Source organism: Carassius auratus, chromosome 50 (genome assembly GCF_003368295.1).
Source record: "Carassius auratus strain Wakin chromosome 50, ASM336829v1, whole genome shotgun sequence".
NCBI lineage: Eukaryota > Metazoa > Chordata > Actinopteri > Cypriniformes > Cyprinidae > Carassius > Carassius auratus.
Window position 1 is genome coordinate 12481220 of NC_039292.1, and position 21476 is coordinate 12502695.

Here is a 21476-nt window from a genome sequence, read left to right on the forward strand (position 1 = left end):
TTAATATTGAGATATATATTATATATATATAATGTAAATGTATTTACTATTAAAAATATATATTTTTAATTGTAAGCCGTACATAAAATCGTATATATAACTTGTAAACTAAATAAATATTATTATTAATAATTGTATTGTTATTGATATAATTCAAAGTAAAGGTATAATTTCTGTTGACACATGATAAGGCCGTAACCATTGGCTGTAACGTTCATGTGACGTCGTTCCTCCCGTCAGCCAATCAGAATCCAGGACTTTGCCGCTGTTTATGGCGCCATGTTTCAATGGACAGAGACTTTCTTCAAAATATTTACTGTAATATCGATTTTAGGCCGCATTAATCGAGTTTTACCATTTGTCACGGACGAACAAACATTTGCGGGTCGTGTATTACTCGTACTCAGTCATTTCATGTCGATATTGTTGCGGCATGAGTTTGTAAGGCACCGAGACACTGTAAATGTGTCTCCATTTGGGATTATTGTGTTAACGTACTTTAGGACAGTGGTGACTTTATTAAAGCTTTAAAGGTAAGATTATTTAAACTTGCCTTGTTTCCGAAGTGCTAAATGTACGAGTTATAATGTGTTATGTGTTGTTTAGAAACTAACGTTACCTGTAACTCTAGGGTTAACGATGTTTATGATGCTAGTACAAACGAACTACTGTGTTTTATCAGTAAGAATGGTCAAATGAAGTATAAGCGGATGTGATTGCTGGTCATTTCCTGTCTCAGCGTGTCACTTCTCCTCTCAGATCAGCAGGATGTCCATTGATTTTGACAGTGCAGCTCTACAGACCCAGCAGGAGGAAGAGGAGTATGATCCGGAAGACTATGCCAGAGAACAAGAGGTGTCTGTCCAGTTACACAAACACATCCACATCTGTGGATATACTCTGTGTGTGTGTGTTAGATATATATGTATATCTAATATATGTATATATATATGTATATATGTATATAGATATATATATATATATATAGATAGATAGATAGATATAACGTTATACACACAGTTTTCATTTACATTCATTATTTCTCCTAATTAAACTAATATTAAAAATTGCATATAATATAGAAAAAAAAAGCAATAATAATTTTCCATGCATGCACTACATGGCTAATAACCAATCCAGTTAATGTTGATAATCCCATCATATAAATAATATATAATCTAACTGTTTTACCATAAAAATATAATTTTAATAATTTGTAATTAAATTAATTGTAAATCATACATGTATAAATCGTTCATATATTAGTAAACCAAATAATTATTTGTTTTTAGTAGTAGAAGTATATTATTGTTATTCTTAGTATTATATATAATTTTTTATGTCAAATGATTTTTATTGTTTGGGAAATTTAATTGGACAAACATTTGTAACGTTATGTGCCCCTGAACAGAATATGAGGTTGTCAGTACACCCTGAAATCAAAACTGACAACTCATGTTGTGTCATCTGAATGTTGTAGTGTTTATTATAGATGATTTACCCATATGTCTGTTCTCTTTTCTGATGATGTTTGCACTGGGTGTGAGGGTGGGACTGTATCCTCTCTCCTCTAGAAACCTGTTATTCACATTAAATGATTGCAGCAATTAGCAAATAACAACGATCCAATCCCCAATGAAAAACAAAAAACCAAGTCAAATTATTATTTTATTTTTTTATACAATAGGGAGAAAAAAAGACACTTTCCCTTTCATGTCGAATTTTAATCCAGTTTCCAAAGAGCAAACACATTATTGTTAATCATTATATTATACTTTTTAATGAATTTTCGTTTTTAGAAAAAAAAAACTTATATTACATACACTTATATATCTTAATAAAGAGAAAACAATAATACAATTTTGTTGAAACTAAATTTAAGGTATAAATACACAAGAATGACACTATATTCCATGTCTGCTGGATACATGAACACACATTCAAGCTTTTTAAGTGAATGTGTTTCAGATGGTGCCCATTTCTGTTGAACAATGTCAATATCAGCTGCAGTTCAGCAGTGAGCTTCTCATGTTCAGTGTATGTCTGTTTCAGTTTTTGTCTGTTCCGGTTCATGTTTTAAATTTGTAATTTGTGCGCTAGCTGTCTTTTACTGTGCATGTCCTCCAGTTACTCAGTCCACATTTGTTGAATAAGGCTTTGTGTTATTCTTATTAGTAGTTAAAGATTCTTCAGTTTCCAGTCACATGCATCAACGGTGTTTGTTTTTAAAGGGCAGTGCTTCTCCAATCAGAAACATGTGTTCTGACTCACCTTACAGCTATCGGCTGCATGAATGAACTCTTGCTGTCATTGGTGCATGATCGATGCAGTCAGGTGTGTTTGCTGTCTCATATAGCTGGTTCCTCACAGCTCTTTACTGAAGCTTCACACGAGTTAATCTCAGAGCAAACGTCTGCTCTGAATGGAGGGATAAATTCTATGCAATTTCACTTCTCCATGTGGATCAGAATCAGGATGTAATAGTATGAGGTGAATGGTTAGCATCGGTTCTGATGTGCATCATCACATGCGCTGTCATCTTCACAAGCTGTTTGTCTTTTTTGTCCATCAGAGGAGGAATGTTTCCGCTCCAGTTAACTGAAACCTATGTTCTGACCCCCACAATGGGCCGACCTCAGCCTGGACAAATGAGGATTTCTTAGTTCCTCGTGTTCTGCTTTCTTTTCTGGAGTTATTCGTATGACTCATGCTGTTGAAATCCAGCATTGCACACAAAAGTGTCTCAGTATGTCACTGAGCCCTAGAGCTCCTGCAGAAGCTGTCTTACGAGTGTAAATGCGGGAAAGGTTCATTTCTGAGGGAGCGTATCAGGATGTGCGGGTGATCCAGCGGGAGTTATGGAGGGTGAGTGTGACCGAGCGGTGTTTAATCATGAAGTGAGAGATCCTGAAGCTGCTGGAGGTTAAGACGCCTCATGTGTTGGTGATTGTGTGAGAGTTCAGCATGTCTGTAACCGGGCGGGTGTGTTTTTCTGGGTGTTTGTTGCTAAGGGACTTGCACTTGTTTTGTTTCTGATAGTTTCAGTGTGTTTGACATTTAAACTCAATATTGTAGTATTGTATTGAGCAACTTCTGAGGAAAAGGATGATAATGTTTAAAATTGCATCCCTCACGAGATGGCCTTTCAGACACTTACTTACAGCCTACTTACTAGAGATATTGTGTATTAGTGTTTGGCTGAAAGTTGGTGTGTTTTTTAAATATATAAATGCACACTATATCAGAACATATTGTCTTATATTAGTGATTTTCCTTTTATGTCTTTTTTTTTCTTTGTCTGTATCAGCAAACTGAAAGATAATGTGAACTAATTAAACTTTATATTACTTATACAGATCCCCTCTTCATTATAGGGATGTTTTTTATCATCATAAAATAAGTAGTTATCCATATTTCACACTGTGATGATGCTAAAGTGAATTGAAGGATCACAAACTAAGAGTGATCATAGTTTTTTTAGACAAGGTAGTGTAGGCTTTAACTGGCCATACCATAAAAATAGTTGATATATATCAAGAGGAAAATGTGTGTTTGAGTATATATACCATTCTCTTGCACTCTACCATTAGACTATTAATCAAAATAAGTGTTGTTGTTTTTTTAAGCACTTTCTATAAAACATACACCAAAATTTGCACATGGTTTCTCAGCCATGTTATGAAGCTTGTGGGTGGGGTAAATACGGTCCTGAATGGTTTATTGATGGGTTTGTTTGTTTGTTTGTTGTAGCTCCACAAGCTCCTGACTGATCTCCCTGATGATATGCTGGATGACAGCGCCGACTGCTCCTCACCTGAGCTCCAGCAATCCACCTGCAGTCACCCAGAAGACAACAACAGGTGCAAAACACCTCAAAATCACCTCAAATACCTATTTAATAAAACATACCTTATGTGAAATGTCTTCTTTTTTTTTTAGACCGCAGCATGCCTGGAATGTGCCACAATGGGAGCATCCAAGACCCTCTTCCCATGAGGAAGTGAGTTTATTAGTTTCAGATGCAGCAAAAACTGCCTGATTACTTAAGAGAGTCATTGAAGAGATGGAAATGGTCATTAAAATTGATGCATTTAATATACTGAAACAAGTTACACCCGACTGTATTGACTGTATTAAATGTGTTTTCAGCACTATGAGGCGTATGATCAAGGCTCTTATCATGAGGACTACAGCTATAGGAGTCACACGTCTCTGAGCAGCAGTCACCCTCATCACCTCCAGACCGGGACAGAACATTTACCCACCGGCTGGGACCCACAGAACAGACAGAACTACCAGTACCAGAACGTAGACTATGCACACTCCTCCGCAGGCACGGACGAGTCCCACGGCACTGACTTCTCTGCTGGGGACGGGGCAGAGCAGGACGTGTACCCTCATAACGCTCTTCAACATGGGGCACAAGTCCATGGAGAAGAGAACAACATCAGAAACCACTTTCAGGTGAATGACTGCAGCCAGTTTTATTTCTTTTCTTAAACATTGTATGCATGTTTATACATTTGGCACATTTGTTGAAGGTTTTTGATAATGGAGGAGCTAGGAACAAACCCACTGATGCCTACAAGGCCAGTTACCTCCCCCATCAACCTTCAAACCAGCCCAAGATGTTCAGTCCTCAAGTGACCAGTCAGAAGGGCCCCTTTGACCAGATTCAGAGGGACTTCCTGGACTCCACTCAGAGTAAGATAGCATTATACACTCAACTCATACACCACCCACTCAAAAGTGTTTTTGAAAGAAGTCTCTTTTGCTCACTAAGGCTGCATTTATGATTGTAAAAAGTTGTAATTACTAGTAAAAACTAGTGTAATTACTATAATCACTTACTCTAAAAACTATTACAGCACTACTTCAGTCTTCAGTGTCACGTGATCCCTCAGAAAATATTATAATATGCTGATTTTCTGCCCAAGAAACATTTAATGAAAACAGTTTTTTTTTTTTAATTGTATTTGTAATGACCATGTTGAGTATTTTAGGAGATTGAGGTGTGTTGTATGAATGTTGTTCAGATACAGCAGACGGACAGCAGCTGGCGCAGCTTCAGATTTTAAACCGAGCTCAATCCAGACAGACCGAGGAGCTGGAACAGAAACTAGAGGACTGCAGGAGGAGGATGAGATATCTGGAGCACCAATTCACCATTGTGAAAGGTCAGATTAACCAGATTATCACTGCTTTACATTCAGCTCTTTCTCAATCATCATTTCTGCATTATTAATATTATTATTGTTTTGTTTCTTAAAAAGCTCATCAACATCTCTGTTATCAGCTATGTTATTTGATCCCCCATGAAACTGCATACTGTTTTCATATTCTGGGTTAATTTTGATCCGCTGATATTTCATTCGGACCCAGAATACAGTGAGATGGACACTGATGGTGCTCTCGCGCTGATAGTGATATCAGGAAACTCCTAATATGAACAAAAGCGTCCAGCTGTCACTGTATGGAAACTGGTTTTCACAGTAAAACAGAAACTTATGGAAACACGAAGACATTTATATACGATCACGACAATAAATTGTTTTTCAAGTCATCTACAGCAGGTGATAAATAAAGTATATGAACAATGCAGTGCTGATTGACATTTATTACACTATAGAAACTATTCTGCCTCATTATGTGATAAACAGTGTTTGTAGTATATAAACAAATCAATATTATTTGTTATTGTCCAGCAGTTATAGATTTCTAGGGCAATTAAAAGCTAGAAATTAGAGAAAAAATTTAGTTGCCTATACTACGAGTCAGAGGTTTTTGAACAGTAAGCTTGTTAGTTTTTTTTTTTTAGTTTTTTGAAGAAGTCTCTTCTGTTCACCAAGCCTGCATTTATTAGATCCAAAGTACAGCAAAACAGTAAAATTGTGAAATATTTTTACTAGCCTATTTAAAATAACTGTTTTCTATTTGAATAGATTTCAAAATGTAATCTATTGAACATCCTGGATCTGTTTTTTTTCGCTCTTCTTTATTATTTTTTTATGTATTATAGAAGTATCGGATCGGGACTCGGTATCGATAGATACTCAAAATAAAAAACAAAATCAGTGTTACTTAGTGAAATATTTTCGTGCTGCAGTGGTCTTCTCTTTTTTTAAAAACTTCTTTCCTTTTTTAAATTTAGGCTATTTGGTCCTTCAACTTTTGCTCTGCACCCCTTTGTGCATTAGTTAATTTGATATTGTTTACTATTGTTGTCTGTGTGCATGCATATTCATGTTTTTAAACAATATTCAGCCCTAAACGAGTGTGAGAGATCCAGGAAATAGGCCAAATATATATTAACAAAAGTATGTATCTGAGAGATCAAATCCAGTCAAGATTAATTATATTTCTTAAGGGGAACAAAATGAAAATAAGTGTATTTTGATAGTCTTAACACATTAACAAAGTTTGATTCCCATACTAAAAACTATTGTATTTTTCAGACATTTGAATGCACTCCTCTGGGTCAAAAGTGAGCTGGAATGTGTTGATCTCATCAGTTTTAATACGGATTTAAGCCACAAAATGTGTTGCCTTTTTTTATTTAGATGAGAAAGACGGCCTGAGCACATCACTGAAGGAGTCCAGTGCACTCGTGGAGGAGGCGAAAGAAAGAGAAGCGCAGCTGCAGGGCAGAATCAGATCTCTGGAGAAACAGATTCAGTCTCTCACAGACCGAGAGCAAGAGGTAATGAGCTCATGAATACCTCATGCTCAACATCAGCACTCAGCAAGTCCAAGTCAACTCATTTATTGGGGCTTGTTGAAAGAGTGTATGGTGGTGATACTCTCTGCAGTCCTTAATAAGAGAGGAAATGTGTGCGTACACAGAGCCTAAAGCAGCAGCGTGTGGCTGAGGCGGCGATGGACAGCATGAAGCTGCAGATGATGGATCTGTGTCGCTCAGACACTCTGACACGAGCACGTGAGCAGCACGATAGAGACATGGTCGCCATCAGGGAGCAGTATGAAGCCAAACTGCTCACCCTTCAGCAGAAACTAGATACACAATCACAGAGTCTGAACGAGCAGGTCAGATACATGTAGATATGATTAACCCCTCACAACAGAGGGCAGTACAGGCCTGTGGTTTCACTGGGTGTTGTGTGTGTTTGTCAGGCGGAGGCGGGCCAGCGGCTGCTGGATCAGGTTCGACAGCTGGAGCGTCAGCGAGAAGAGGATCAGGTGGACCGAGCCGCTGTCATAAACACCCTCACACAGCGCCTGGAGGAGAGCCAGCAGCAGTGTGCCAATCTGCTCCACACTGGTATGTGGCGTCCCATGTGCTTCTGTTTTACTGTCGTGATTGCTCAAGCCTCATGGGTAATCGTACGGGCCAATAACCTTTTTCTCTTGCAGTTAAAACAGTTCAAGCATTTCAGCTGAACCACAGTGACTCACGTACACAGAATTTGGGGCCTTCACATTCACGTAAAGGACATGGGCATTATTTTTGATAATGGGTTTATTTTCCATCTCCACAAGAGTTAAAGAGTTGAGTTTTACCATTTTTTTAATCCATTCAGCCGATCTCCGGGTCTGGCGGTAGCTCTTTTAGCTTAGCATAGATCACTGAATCTGGTTAGGACGTTAGCATCTCGCTCAAACATGACCAAAGAGTTTCTGTATTTTAAACTTGACTCTTCTGTAGTTACACCGCGTACTAAGACGAACGGAAAATGAAAAGTTGCAATTTTCTAGACCGATATGGATTGGCACTATATATTCATTCCGCCGTAATAATCAAATAACTTTGCTGATCAGTAATCAAGGAACAGAAGACGCAGTGATTATTATTTTCAGGAGTTGCGTTAATATAACTGCGCCTGCGGCACCCAAAGCCAAAACTCGATCCGTCTGGACAAAATGCCTATATGATGCTAGATTTCTGTGTATACAGCTATCACGATACAGGGGTTGCGATACAATATGTTGCGATACATTGCGATTCTGTAAATAAGGTAATATATTGGGATATTTCTTATTTTAAGAATAGTATATATTGTAAGGAAAGCTGTGATTAAGAACACAACCATATGCAAACCTTAGCAACAACTAAATAATTAAAACTAGTTTAACCAGAGCACAGTGGGATCTGCATTTGCAATAATCAGTCTCTGTAACATTCGACATTATTAAAAAACTTTTTGTGCATTATGAGTAAAGGGGGGGAATTAAAGTGCTTCCAGGATCTTTTAGTTAAATGTGTAATACGCATAAAATGTATTTTATAAAAAAAGACCATATATATTTTTAGACCCTGCTTTAAAGGTTCACAGTTTACGTTTACAATTGTGACATACTGTGTCAAAACATTTTGATCCAAGTTGAACAAATGAATCACATCTGCTTAATATCAATGAAAAATAAATTGCTAACGCGATTCCTAAAGAAAACAAAACAATTGTAAAACAAATTTGTAAAAAATACAGAATACTTTCAACTTGGATTTCACAGGTTTTTCAGTTTGTATTTATTATCCGTGTGGAATCGCCGAAACCACGTCGCATGCACCACAAAAAACTGCTCAAAACACCCCCAAAATGAGAGAAATCTGCAGCCATGGGGCATCCCTCTCGCCTATAGCCGCGTCACACGGATCACGGCTAGCGGCAGAACCGAGGCGGGACAGTCCCGTCCACAGTAGACGTTACCACAAAAGCCCAAATGATGGCAAACTTCATCATTGTACACCGAAACATGAACTGGGATAATTCTTTCACCCTCCATTAATAGTGGCATGCTCTGATACTAGTATTTCCTGTCACTCAGGATTTGTTCAGAGATGAAGACAGCCATCTAGCGGTCAGGGAACGTAAACGTAAATCGAAACAACCGTTTACGTTTTTTGAGAATCAATACAGTATCGCCAAACAAAATATCGCGATGCGATACGTGTATCGATATTTTCTTACACCCCTACTGAAAGTCAACATGTTTAATGTTTTCAATGTCCCCTTTATTACATGAATTGAAGATTTGTCTCCCTCATGCCTGTATCATCTTTATCAAAGTTTCTTTTATTCTCTGCAGGCTCTGTTCAAGAGATGAGTCAGTTACAGATGAAGCTCCAGCAGGCTCAGTCTGCCCGCGCTATCAGTGAAGACATCAACAGAGCCCTGCAGGTCAGTCAGTCCACTAGTGTTTTAACCTTCCTCAGTGCCATGTGCTACTGAGCAACACCTGCACTTATTAAAACATGTCAGGTATTACCATAATATATCTAATGTCACGAAGATACAGAATAATATCTCAAAACATATAGCAAAAACATTTGAATATCATCAAAAGAAATTCATATATATAACTTCAACAAAATATAAAAAATTATATAATCTTATTAAAGCTGTCCATAATCAGGCTACGAACAAAGCATACATGTTTCGTCTCTCAACAGGAAGAGATGACTGAACTGAAGGAGCAGATAAATCTGTATGAGTCTGCTATTAAACATGGAGCCCTGCAGTCTAACGGAGACTGGGAGAGCCAGCTGTCTGAGTCCTGCGTGGATCTGGGCATCAAGAAGTCCAAGTGGAGAAATGGACGAATCCACAGGTAACGTTACATTGTTCAATAACAATCCAAACTGCATTGCTATAATGTCAAGTTTCTCATAATTACTCTGTTTTCCAGCACACCTCATATTGCAGAAGCAGGAGACTCGACCCTGCTGAAGGAGGACGTGGTGCGAGAGCTGAAGAGCGAGTTGCAGCGCTGCCTGAGTCACCTGAAGACCAAGCGTCTGAAGATCTCTGAGCTGCAGGAGGAGCTGCGACGCTCTCAGAGCAGAACAGAGCAGCTGCAGACGCAGCTAGAGCAGGCTGAGCGAACCATACAGGACTCAAAGGTCTGACCTACAGCTAATCAGTGCTGTGTGCTGTAGTAGATGTTAGACTTACACCTTGTGCGTTTACTACAGGTGAGGGAGAGCAGCTTGGAGAAACACCTGGAAACATCCCACATGACTGGCGCCCCTCACAAAGACCTCATCAGACTGCAGGAGGAGCGGCAGGTGCTGCAGGAGAGAGTGGAGGTCAGTGTGACTGCACAATCACTGAGTGTCTGGATTAGTGCTGGTGTTGTTAACTAAAATGTAACTATTCAAAATCATTTTCATTAAATGGAATAAAGATGAAATAATAGATAGAGAAAAAAGATAATAATGAAAAACTTCTCAATGTAAAAGACCAGTGTCATGTTAATTGAAATAAAGCTTAAATAAAACAAAACAAAGATATTAGGAGACAAACTTGTTTGATTTCACTTAGTTTTAAAGCTTAAATAAAACAAAACAAAAATATTAGACAACAAACTTGTTTGATTTCACTTAGTTTTAAAGCTTAAATAAAACAAAACAAAAATATTAGACAACAAACTTGTTTGATTTCACTTAGTTTTAAAGCTTAAATAAAACAAAACAAAAATATTAGGAGACAAACTTGTTTGATTTCACTTAGTTTTAAAGCTTAAATAAAACAAAACAAAAATATTAGGAGACAAACTTGTTTGATTTCACTTAGTTTTCAAGCTTAAATAAAACTAAACAAAAATATTAGACGAAAAACTTTAATTTCAGTTTTCAAAACAGCATTTTTAAGTTAAAGTAATATTAAAACTAAACCTGAAATTAAAAAAGTTACAAATAAACTATAAATAAACAACTAATAAAAATGACGTAAGCACATAATAAAATGAGAAACAAAAGCTAATTCTATAATAGTATATAATACTAAAATAACACTGGCTTGGATCTAATTGCTAGTAAGAAGTAACTATTGAGTTAGCTAGTTGTTGGATACTAGTTGAGCATCCCTGTTGTGAACGGCAGGCTCTGGAGAAGAGGAATCAGGAGCTGAAGCAGAGTGAAGAGAAGGTGAAGGCTGCCAACTCTGAGCTCTGCACCAAGATGAGAGAGATGATCCAGGAGCTGGACCAGGAGAAACAGGAAGCAGCAGAGAGGTCACGTCTTCATGCATTTTGCTAAAGTTAATTCCACTTTGGTGCAGCTTCTGTGGTGGTCTATAAGTAAAATCATAGATATGTACGAGTTAATGTCACATTCGACCTCTCCAGACACTTGGAAAAGTCAATGTGTCGTCACTCACAATACAAATCAAGATTGCACAACATTGCGCAGCCTCTGGTTGTAAAAACTGCTGAAATTTTAAATTCCTGAAGAAATTGGATAATCTTTCACTGATAAGGATGTGTTTGTGTCTTTAATGTAGATTAACTCAGTATTACAGGCTTTTAAACTATAGGACCTTTTAAATGACCGTTCCAGTATGATAGAAACAGACACTAATAGTGCATCTACCTGTACATATCTAAATGTAAAATGCTGTGTGTGTGCAGGGATGAGAGGACTCAGCAGCAGTTCAGGGATGACGTGGTGAATCGTGTCCAGGAGGAGCTCACACAGGAGCACACGGCTCACATCGAGCAACTCTCCAGCAAGCATCAGCAACACATCCAACAGCTCGAGTACCGCACAACTTCATAATGGATCATAATCTTCATAAAATATGCAGAAGCTGGCTTTTATTAACTCTGGGTCCATCCACAGGTCAAAGCTGGCCAGTCTCAGTCAAGAGGTGTTAGCTGTGCAGGAATGCTACATTTCTGTTTGCAAAGAGAAGGACAAGCTGGAGGAAAATCTGCAAAACAAGCTAGAAGAACAGAGGAGATTGATAGAAAATGAGGTAAGCACAAGACGCTGATTAGATGAGTTAATTAATTTTTTGATTGATTTAATAATGTACTTAATTTTTTTTTATATTAAATTTTTATTTAAAAAACGTATTTATTTAATGCAGTTTTATTAACTTGTTTTATTGATTTATAATTTTATGTTTTTAATTTAATTATTGTTTATATTATTTTTTTTATATCATGGGTTCAGATCCTCCCTGTCAAATTGGGGATTAATTTATTGATTTATTATTATTTCTTTTTATTAAATTGTCTTTATTTAAATATTTATTTGATTAGTGATTAAATGTAATTTTTATTATTGTGTTTTTTTTTTTTTTTTTTTTAGGAACTAATTTATTTATTTTTATGTGAATATTTAATCAATGCATTCATTTTTATAAATTCATTAATATTTATTTAATTCATATTTACCATTATTGTTGTTATTATTATTACTGTCTATTAAGGGGAACAGGTTTTCTTCTGAGAGCCAGTAGTCCTTTGATCATGTTTCTTGTTTCAGTCAAGCAGGCGAGAGGAGAGCGAGGCTGCTCTGGAGAGACTGAGGTCTGATCTGGAGCGTCAGCATCAGGAGGACGTGTCTCAACTCAAAGCCCAGTGGAAGACAGAGACACAGGCTGAGATTGAGCTGCGGGTCAGAGAGCAGCTGGAAACAGCCAGGAAGAGCTGGCAGCAGGAGCAGGAGACGGTTAGTGATGATGAGCCAATCACATTAATGATCTTTCTAGTCCCAGGCCAGAGTCTTTCTAAAAGTGACTGTTGTGCAGTTCAGATGTAGGTCAATTGCTCTTATATTAAGCCTTTTATATATTGTATCTGTTTGTCTGCATATCTTTTGCCTGTATTTTTGTACTGTACTGTTTATCTATCTGTGTTCTGATGTTATTTGTCTGTTTGTCTTTGTTTGTCTGTCTCTGCTAGTTGGAGCAGTCCTGGGCTCAGAGGTTACAGGAGGCTGAGGAAGAGGTCAGGAAGCTCAGGCAGTCAGACACCATCGAGGGAGTGTGTCAGACCAGCTTCTCTGAGCCGGTGGGTCAGCTGGAGGTCCAGCTCAGCGCTCAGAGGGAGACCCTGCTGAAGGAGGCTGTGACGGCCCGGGACAGAGCCGTGGAGGACGCAGTACGACACGCTCAGAGAGAGATGCAGCAGAGACACACTGATGACATCACACGACAGGTCTGACCCATTTACAGCCCTTAATGTGAAAACTCATTTATTAAATAATGAAGACAACAGGATCAGTAAAAATAGCATGTATATTTAATATAGGGCTAATATGTAGAAAAATGCTGTTGAAAAGCCTGTTGCACACATTCTAATATAAGCTAGGGCTGCACGATAATGGTTAAACTGATAATCATGATTATTTTGATTAAAATTATAATCACGATTATTAATAACGATTATTCTGTCCTGCTGAAAAAATAAAAACATTGCTGAAACCAGCCTAAACGTAGCTGTTTTAAGCTGGTCTCCCAGCCTGAGCAGCCAAGGAAGTGGTCAATACCCCTCTAAAACCAGCCATCTGACCACTAAAGACCGGCTGGATGACCAACTAAAATTTTTCAGCAGGGAAATGCAATAACATTTAATGTGTCCTTTAACCAACCTCCACTGACTATACACTGACTTCATTTACCAACTATGATAACACAAAACTCTTGGTTTTGGTTAGTGTTTTGTCATCTGTATTCACATTACATTTTCTAAGTGACAATTTGTTCGCAAATGGGAAAAAGCCACTCCGATCGCACAGTAAATTTGCTCAAAGATCGTTAATACACACTGAAAACTAACATTGCGATGCCATTTTCAACACGAAAACTGGTAAAAAAAAATATAAATTCCAACAATTCCAATTTATGTACATTTTTGCCTATTGAATTGTCACAGGTAGGAAAAGCGCATTTATTGAAACTCAGTGAAAGTTTGATCATGGCACAGTTGGGAACACAAACAGTGCAGATCGCTCAACTCGTATGTTTTCATATCATCATCAGCACTTGCTCCGCCATCAGTGAGCGTGCACAGGGTTGCCAGATTGCACAAATTAAATAAAACACCGGGCAGAAAGTGTATCCTTACAGGAGCAAAGCTCTGTTTTGGGGCTTAAAGCGTTTCACATCTGGCAACCACAATCATGAACTCTAGTGAAGACTTGTTAGCAATGCAAATTAACGCAAAAGCCAAATTAAAAACACGTTTTAGGATAAATAACGAGCCAGCCAATATCATGATAATTATTTTTATTTAATCGAGAAAGGCGGATATCATTATCGAGATTAAAATATACTCGTGCAGCCCTACTATAAGCCTTCTGTCATCTTGATTAATGTTATTAATATTTTTTTACAATTAAAAGTCTTTTTTATTATAATTGTGAAAAAGTCCCCCTTCAGGTTGATTCACTTGTCTTTTGTGCTGTGAAATATTTACGAAGCACTTAAAACTTTTCTTATTAGTAACATTTCATAATATGAACACTTACTATACTGAAGTAACTTTGGTTTACCTGATTATCCATGCATCATTATTTAGAGATTCATGTTAGAATGGAGTGATATTTATATGAATTTTATGAAAGTAGTCTGCTATACAGTTAAAAAGATCTCATTGAAATTCATCTTACTTTTTGGCCGTATAAATACTGTACCAAATTGCATATTTTTGCTTATTTTTTTCCCTATGTATTTTCCGTTCCAGCTTTTTTTTTTTATCTCATTTTGTCAGGTTTTACCGTTTCTAATCAGTTCTGCCTTGTCTAGGTTGAAGGTGCGATATCAAGGGCTCGTTCTCGATGGCTCCAGGACTTGACCTCTCTCCCCGAGTACAAAAGCAGCCTGCAGACGGAGAAAGATGAGTGGGAGCGACTTCAACAGCAGCGTGTCCAGGAACAGGTATTTCTGGTAGTGATGATTGTGAAATGATTTATTTTCTAAACTGCTCAACACTCACCCCCTGCTCCCAGGTGTCCTCTGCTGTGAAGGCAGAGGAGGAAAGATGGCAGGACACGCTCCGCACCAAATGCGCTGAACTGGAGCAGTGTAACAGGAGAAACCGTGAGCTCCAGGAGGAAGCGCTTGCCCTCAGCACCCGACTGGAGCGTGTGTGTCAGGAGCAGGCGGGCCTCGTGGAAGCAGAGCTGGCTGCGGCCCGAGACGTTTGGATCCGAAACAAGCAGGAGGAGATGTCCCATCTCAGGGCACAGCTCCAGACAGAGCAGAAGCAGACACTGCTAACCGTCACGGAGCAGAACCTGGAGCAAACTGACAAACAAAGAGACACAGAGCTACAGAAAACTCTCGAACAAAAGGAGCAGGAGTGGAGAGATCAACAAGAGATCAGGTTAATAATAATCAGGCAAGCTAGAACAGAATTTGGTTTAAGCAGGGCCCTTTTGACGTGAGCCAATAAGCAACAACAACAAAACAACCTTGATTTAAAACATTTGTAATAATACAATGATCAGGAACATTTAATATTGACTTTTATACTTTGTGCAGCTTTATGTTAGTACTTTTTTAATACTAAAGATATGTATGTATCTGTTCTGTTCTGCAGACTGCAGCGGGTGCTGGAGGAGGTGCTCCGTGATCTAAAGGAGGTGCTGCAGGAGGCAGTGGAGAGGAGAGAGAGCGGAGGAGAACTGAAGCTCAGCAGTGCACCAGGAACCATTAGATGCAGAGTCTGGGAGATCTGCAGAGAATCACTCAGTCAAGCCAAGCAGGTGTGTGTCTGCTCCCTGAGACCAGCTGCACCCAGAGAGTTTGCACTTTATTACACAAGGACAGTCATCATATTTATACAGTCTCTAGATCATCATCAGTCTCCACCCAGAGAGACACACTAAATATTTCCTTTCTCTCACACTCCAGAGCAGCGAAGACAAGCTGAGACGTGTGCTGAAGGAAGCCCAGGAGCGCCACGAGGCAGAGATGGGTAAGACTCACACCTCACACCTGACACTCTGCTGGATCAGAAGCTCTTCCTCCTCACACTTCCTCGCTCTGCAGCAGGTCTGACGGCTCAGAGGAAGCAGAGTGAATGTGCTGAGTCTCTGGCCAAACTCCAGAAGAAGAATCAGGAGCTCCAGAGACATCTAGAGAAGGCCTGCCGGCAGCTCCAGAGGAGCGTACGAGAGCACAAAAACACCCTGCAGAAGATGAAAGGTGCTGCTTATTACTCCGAGCGTCTGCAGTGTCAAGTCGAAGTCTGTAAAGAAATAATCCTAGAATTTTAAATGAGGTTTCATTTTTGTATTTTTAGGTTTTTCTTTTGTTATGTGACTTTTGTCATTTTTTATTAATGCCCGTTTCCACCACTAAAAAGGTGATTGCAACTTTTTTTTTTTTCTCAGAATAGTTTTTAGGGGAGAATTGTGAGAGAGAAACGGAACTGAAAAATACGTTTTTCAGAAAAAAACTAATCTTTATATCACGTATTTCTGAGGAATTTTTTATTATTATTTAGTGGCAGAAACAAGCTTGAATGCTATCAAAATGTTTAGATTTTTTTTTCTGAATAATTAATTTTTTTGGGTTTGATTTCTTAGTTCAATATATGATTTATTTGATTATCAGTTTAGTATCACATTATTATCGGTTGGCCATGTGGAAGAGAAATGTTTAATCTTTTGTTTTTAATGTTGAATCAGATGAGCACGAGGCAGCTCTGCAGAAGGAGCAGCAGGGTCATCTCAAAGCCCTTGAGGAACTGAAACAGGCCTCAAATGCAGATGCACTTTCAGGGTTTGTAAACAGTTTGTTTGATTTCTTTCATAAGAGCACATCATTGACTACGAGTGCAGTGGGTCTTAGAGAAACACTAACGTTCTCCGTCAATGTTTCAGCGGTTCAATCAGCCAGCAGAATCTTCAAGCAGGTCTTGAGGAAATGAAGGAGCAATACATGAAAGCAGTGGAGAAAATCAAAGGTGAGTGACTGGTGGTGTCTTTTTATAAAACCTAAAATCCTAAAACAAATGTTAATTGAAATCAAAGTTAACTGAAATTAAGTAAAATAATAAATATTAAACTTCTTTTATTGCAGCTATTTGCCAAAAAATGGTTCTCATTTTCATCAACTTAATGTACTAAAATAACACACTAAAACTGAAATCAAAATGAATAAAAATCTATTGTAGGTATGATAAAAAGAATTATAAAAATGAGAAAAATAAATGGAAAATATAAAATTAAAAAGTACTCTAAAGTATTGGTAAAAGCTGAAATAAACACTGGTGCAATACCTTTAGAAATATGTTTTTTAATTTAAGCAACTATATTGCAAACTAAATTATTTTTTTTAAATGATCTAGATTTTACAGTAACAATTTATTGTTTAAAGGGGTGGTGAAATGCTATTTCATGCATACTGAGTTTTTTTACACTGTTAAAGAGTTGGATTCCCATGCTAAACATGGACAAAGTTTCAAAAATTAAGTTGTACGTTTGAAGGAGTATTTCTGTTCCAAAAATACTCCTTCCGGTTTGTCACAAGTTTCGGAAAGTTATTTTCGAGTATGGCTCTGTGTGACGTTAGATGGAGCGGAATTTCCTTATATGGGTCCTGAGGCACTTCTGCCGGAAGAGTGCGCGCTCCCGTATAGCAGAGCACTGAGAGCAGAGACATTAACTGATCAGAGCGAGAGCGTCGTAAAAAGTCACAAAAGAAGTGTGTTTTTGGTTGCCAGGGCAAGACAACCCTGCACAGATTACCAAAAGAGAAACAGCATTAAGGGACCAGTGGATGGAGTTTATTTTTACAGAGCATCAACGGAGATGTGCAAGTGTTTGTGTTTGTTCCCTGCATTTCGAAGATGCTTGTTTTACAAACAAGGCCCAGTTTGACGCCGGATTTGCGTATCGTTTATTTCTTAAGGATGATGCAATCCCAACGAAAAAGGGTCACGATCGTGTGTTGGAACCGCAGGCGGTGAGTAAAACTGCTTCAAATATCTCTGTGTTGTTAACTTAGCTATCTGCGCGTAAGCACATCAAGTAAACAACATGCGATGTTGGCATCAAACTGCACTTTCCACATGTACACAATAAAAAAAAATTAAAAAAAAAGACGACATAAAGTGGAACTTAGTCATTTTCCAAAACCGCTAAGCAAATATATACAGTTTCAGTACATACCACATAGAGACGTCGTTGCTGATGCTGCTCTTGTTAAATTTTCAGCCTCGGGATCTGATTCTGGATCATAAATATACGCTGAATCTGACTGTTAGTCATGGTTTGTTTTGGATGATGGTTTTTCCCTCACGATAATGTCACAGCTGCCAGACGCTCTCAACACAAAAGCCTACTCACGCTCGTGATTCTTTAGCTCCGCCCACACGTCACGCCTCCAGCCGGTCGTGTTTTTCCGGGAAAAATCGGTACAGACTATCTTTCTCTTATGAATATAATAAAACTAAAGACTTTTTGGAGTTATGAAGGATGCAGTACTACTCTATAGGTACTCAAGATTAACAGGATATTGAATGAATACGAGCATTTCACCCCCCCTTTAAACACAAAAAACAAAAAATCAATTATTATTTGTTTGTATTATATTTGCTTAAGTAGCTTGAATATTGTTATCTACACCCCACCTAACTTACTAGTTAATAGTTAATAAAGTAAAAATAGTTAATAAAGTAAATTCGTCTGCTCATTTGTTGATGTGTTTGTAGGTGACATGCTGCGTTACCTGCAGGAGAGTAAGGAGCGAGCGGCAGAGCTGATCAGGACTGAGGTCCTGAGGGAGAGACAGGACACGGCCAGACGCATGCGCAGGAGCTACCTCACCTGTCTGCAGGAGCTGCTGGAGGACGGAGGCCAGGCCGCAGGGTACCACCAACCACCAATCAGCTTCTCTCTGTTCTTATGATCGGGTTTTCATTCTGCTCTTGTTCTGTCTCCAGAGCTGAGAAGAAAATCATAAATGCTGCTAGCAAACTGGCCGCCATGGCCAAAGTCCTGGAGACCCCCGTGGGCAAACGCAAGCTTTCGAGAACCCAGAACACTCAAGGTACAACCTCAACTCAGTCAAGTCTTCGTTTGTAGCATAAACCAGCACTTTAACCTGGGAAAAATTTTTTTTTTTTTTTTGGTGGATCAGACAAAACGGACATTGAAACCAGCGGGTCTCCTGCTAAAGTCCTGGGAGCTGAAGCCCTCAAGGATGGAAAGGACAAACAGATCCATCAGTTCTACAATCTAACGGACACCAACTATACATCCATATCGGCTAAACAGAAAGGGTTTAAACCTAAACCCCTCGATGCAGATTCTCTCAAGTCTGCAGTGATATGTGGATCTAAAGACACTTTCACGGCTGCTCAGGTAACTCGGCACACACACTTTGCACACAACAGAGTTTTAAACCGTGATGTTATGACCCCTAGCATCACGCTGAGAAAACAGAGCAGGGAAATGTTTATGGAGGGTTTTGGAGAACCATCATCGGTCCCGCCCTTCCTGATCGAAGAAGCTCCCGTTCGGGATGATGGCCCGAGCGACTGGAGTTTAACCAGTAATGGCTCCAACTTCACCAACAACATTCACCTGACCTCGTCCTGTCCCGAGCCTGGGAAGCCGTTCTCTGTTAACGGCGGGTTGGACTTCGGAAGCTCCATCGGCCAGAAATCTGATGGTACAATGTACAAGGAGATTGTTCAGCCTCGGTCTTACTCCAAACACGATGTGTGTGCGGACAGGAGAACAAATAAACACAGAGAGCCAGTCCCTGGATCTGAGGGACATGGGCTCCAGAAAAAGTGTCCAAAGAGCATATTTTCAGAGTTGAAAGTGCGTCAGCAGGACAGTGGGTTCGACAGCCCGTTGGCACTGCCTCAGAAATGAAGTTTGGATTTGTTTGTGCCTGAGCAAACATATTTTTCTATTTAAAAGAGTTAAGCTTGTGCAATGTTTGTTTGTTTTGTTTTGTTTTTGTACTTGTTTGAGCCAAAGGTCTTAGCAGTTGTATTGTCTGTGAATGAATTTGTTACCTCTTAACTTAATAAAGCAACCAATTTTTACATTAATTAAACTGTTTTTCTGTTATCTGCCAAGAAATTTAGGCTTTTTCACAAAATTTTTCACATGCTGCATAAATCACAAAGAACAAAGTGACAGTTTATCATCATCTTACATTCCAGACACTTGACTGCAGTTTATTCCTCAGGCTTTCTGTGCCTCCAATCAAAGTCCACTGGCAGATAAAACGAGGTCAAAGATTATTGTTCTGCATCACCTGGCTCATTCTATGAATTATGATAGGGTTAGTTAACTTTTTTGTTTAGATGAGGTTGGGTTTAATAATGTATTTTTGTAAAATTGTAAGTATGAGACGAATAGTGTATCAATCAGATATACACTCTTGATATGTACACTATACTAGAAATCACGTGAAATATCAAGAAAATTGTTTTTTAGTGTAATTTTTTTTTTTTTATATTAACGGTCTATTCCATTAACATCATGCTATTTTAAGCTAAATTGATAAATATTATATAGGCTTGGATAAAGGTAAAAGGGTTGACATGATTTTGATGTTTTAAGGCTGCAGTACACAAAATGAAAGCGTTATATTATTCTTTTTTTTTTTTAGAAATAACCTCTTTTCTGTTATCATTTTTAGTAAACAAAATTTATGGTAAATGGTTGACTTTTTGAAGGGAATTTGGGCAAGTGGGTCATAGTTTATTCACCCTCATGTGGTTCTAATCTCGTGTGACATTGTTGAAGAAGGCTGTAATAGTCTAATATTTTTGTTTTCCCAGGAAGAAATGAAGTCATGTTACTGTGTAATTAGTCATACCTATTGACTAATATTAACATGCACTTACTATAGAGTTGGGGTTTGTTTTTACGGTAAGTTGCTTGTAAATATGCATAATTTACTGTTATTAATATAGTAAGTATATGTAATGTGAAGAAATTACACTGTAAAAGAGTCTTACCAAGTATTTTTGGTAAGCGTATTACCTTGAAAAACATGCATAGGATGTATGTAAAATATATATATATATATAAATAAATAAAAATCTTAAAGGGATAGTTCACCCAAAAATGAAAACGTTATGTTAATCTGCTTAGCCCCAGGGCATCCAGGATGTAGGTGACTTTGTTTCTTCAGTAGAACTCAAACAGATTTTTAACTCGAAACACTGCAGTCTGTCAGTCATATGATGGAAGTGGATGAGAATCACGACTTTGAGAGTAAAAAAAAAAAAAACATGCACAAACAGAACCAAATTAAAACCTGTGGCTCATGACGATACATTGATGTTAAAGACATGAAACAATCAGTCTGTGCAAGAAACTGAACAGTATTTATATCGGGTTTTTTTACCTTTGATTCACAGCAGTGTCCGAACTGTCCTGAGCTAGTTTGTGTCATCTTCTTCTTGCTTTATGGAGGATCGCAGACTTATAAGTGCATTACCGCCACCTATCTCTCAAATGGACCATTGACACTCTAATTACAATCTTAATTAGGAGTGTCAATGGTCCACTTGAGAGATCGGTGGCAGTAATGCACCTAAGTCTGCAATCTGCCATAAAACAAGAAGAAGAATAAGACTCATCAGGTGCTGGCTGAAGAAAAAGGTGCTGTTCACATATCACATTTTTTGCACGCTCAAGTTCATTATTTCAAATGTAGACAGGCGTGCTCATAATGCAAGCGATGCGTTCATTTGTTCCAGGCATGTCCACGCCGCATCGAGATATAATCATTTCAGCTTTTCAGTATGTC

The 21476-nt window shown here is 38.3% G+C and overlaps 1 protein-coding gene and 1 long non-coding RNA gene across 5 annotated transcripts; one reads left to right on the forward strand and one right to left on the reverse strand.

The window, feature by feature from the left end:
• Positions 1-242: 242 nt before the first annotated feature.
• cep152 (centrosomal protein 152) lies at positions 243-20146 on the forward strand. Of its 4 annotated transcripts, none has more exons than XM_026239252.1 (29): positions 243-533; positions 760-855; positions 3751-3860; positions 3940-4000; positions 4150-4464; positions 4542-4704; positions 5037-5177; positions 6561-6700; positions 6844-7044; positions 7132-7279; positions 9046-9137; positions 9410-9567; positions 9646-9859; positions 9932-10045; positions 10841-10971; positions 11368-11496; positions 11579-11716; positions 12232-12415; positions 12649-12903; positions 14493-14624; positions 14696-15072; positions 15289-15454; positions 15603-15666; positions 15741-15896; positions 16382-16475; positions 16577-16659; positions 18409-18565; positions 18640-18746; positions 18837-20146. In XM_026239252.1, exons 2-29 carry the CDS (start codon positions 769-771, stop codon positions 19577-19579), a joined length of 4860 nt encoding a protein of 1619 aa, XP_026095037.1. In that variant the 5' UTR covers positions 243-533; positions 760-768; the 3' UTR covers positions 19580-20146. The 4 variants fall into 4 exon arrangements, with proteins under 4 accessions (XP_026095037.1, XP_026095036.1, XP_026095035.1 ...); XM_026239251.1 differs by having other exon boundaries at positions 15744-15896; positions 18828-20146; XM_026239250.1 differs by having other exon boundaries at positions 11579-11714; positions 12230-12415; positions 18828-20145.
• LOC113067042 (uncharacterized) lies at positions 14442-14823 on the reverse strand. Its single transcript, XR_003279265.1, has 2 exons — positions 14683-14823; positions 14442-14567 (listed from the first exon to the last, which is right to left on the reverse strand). It is a non-coding gene; the product is annotated as an uncharacterized LOC113067042 (long non-coding RNA).
• Positions 20147-21476: the final 1330 nt, after the last annotated feature.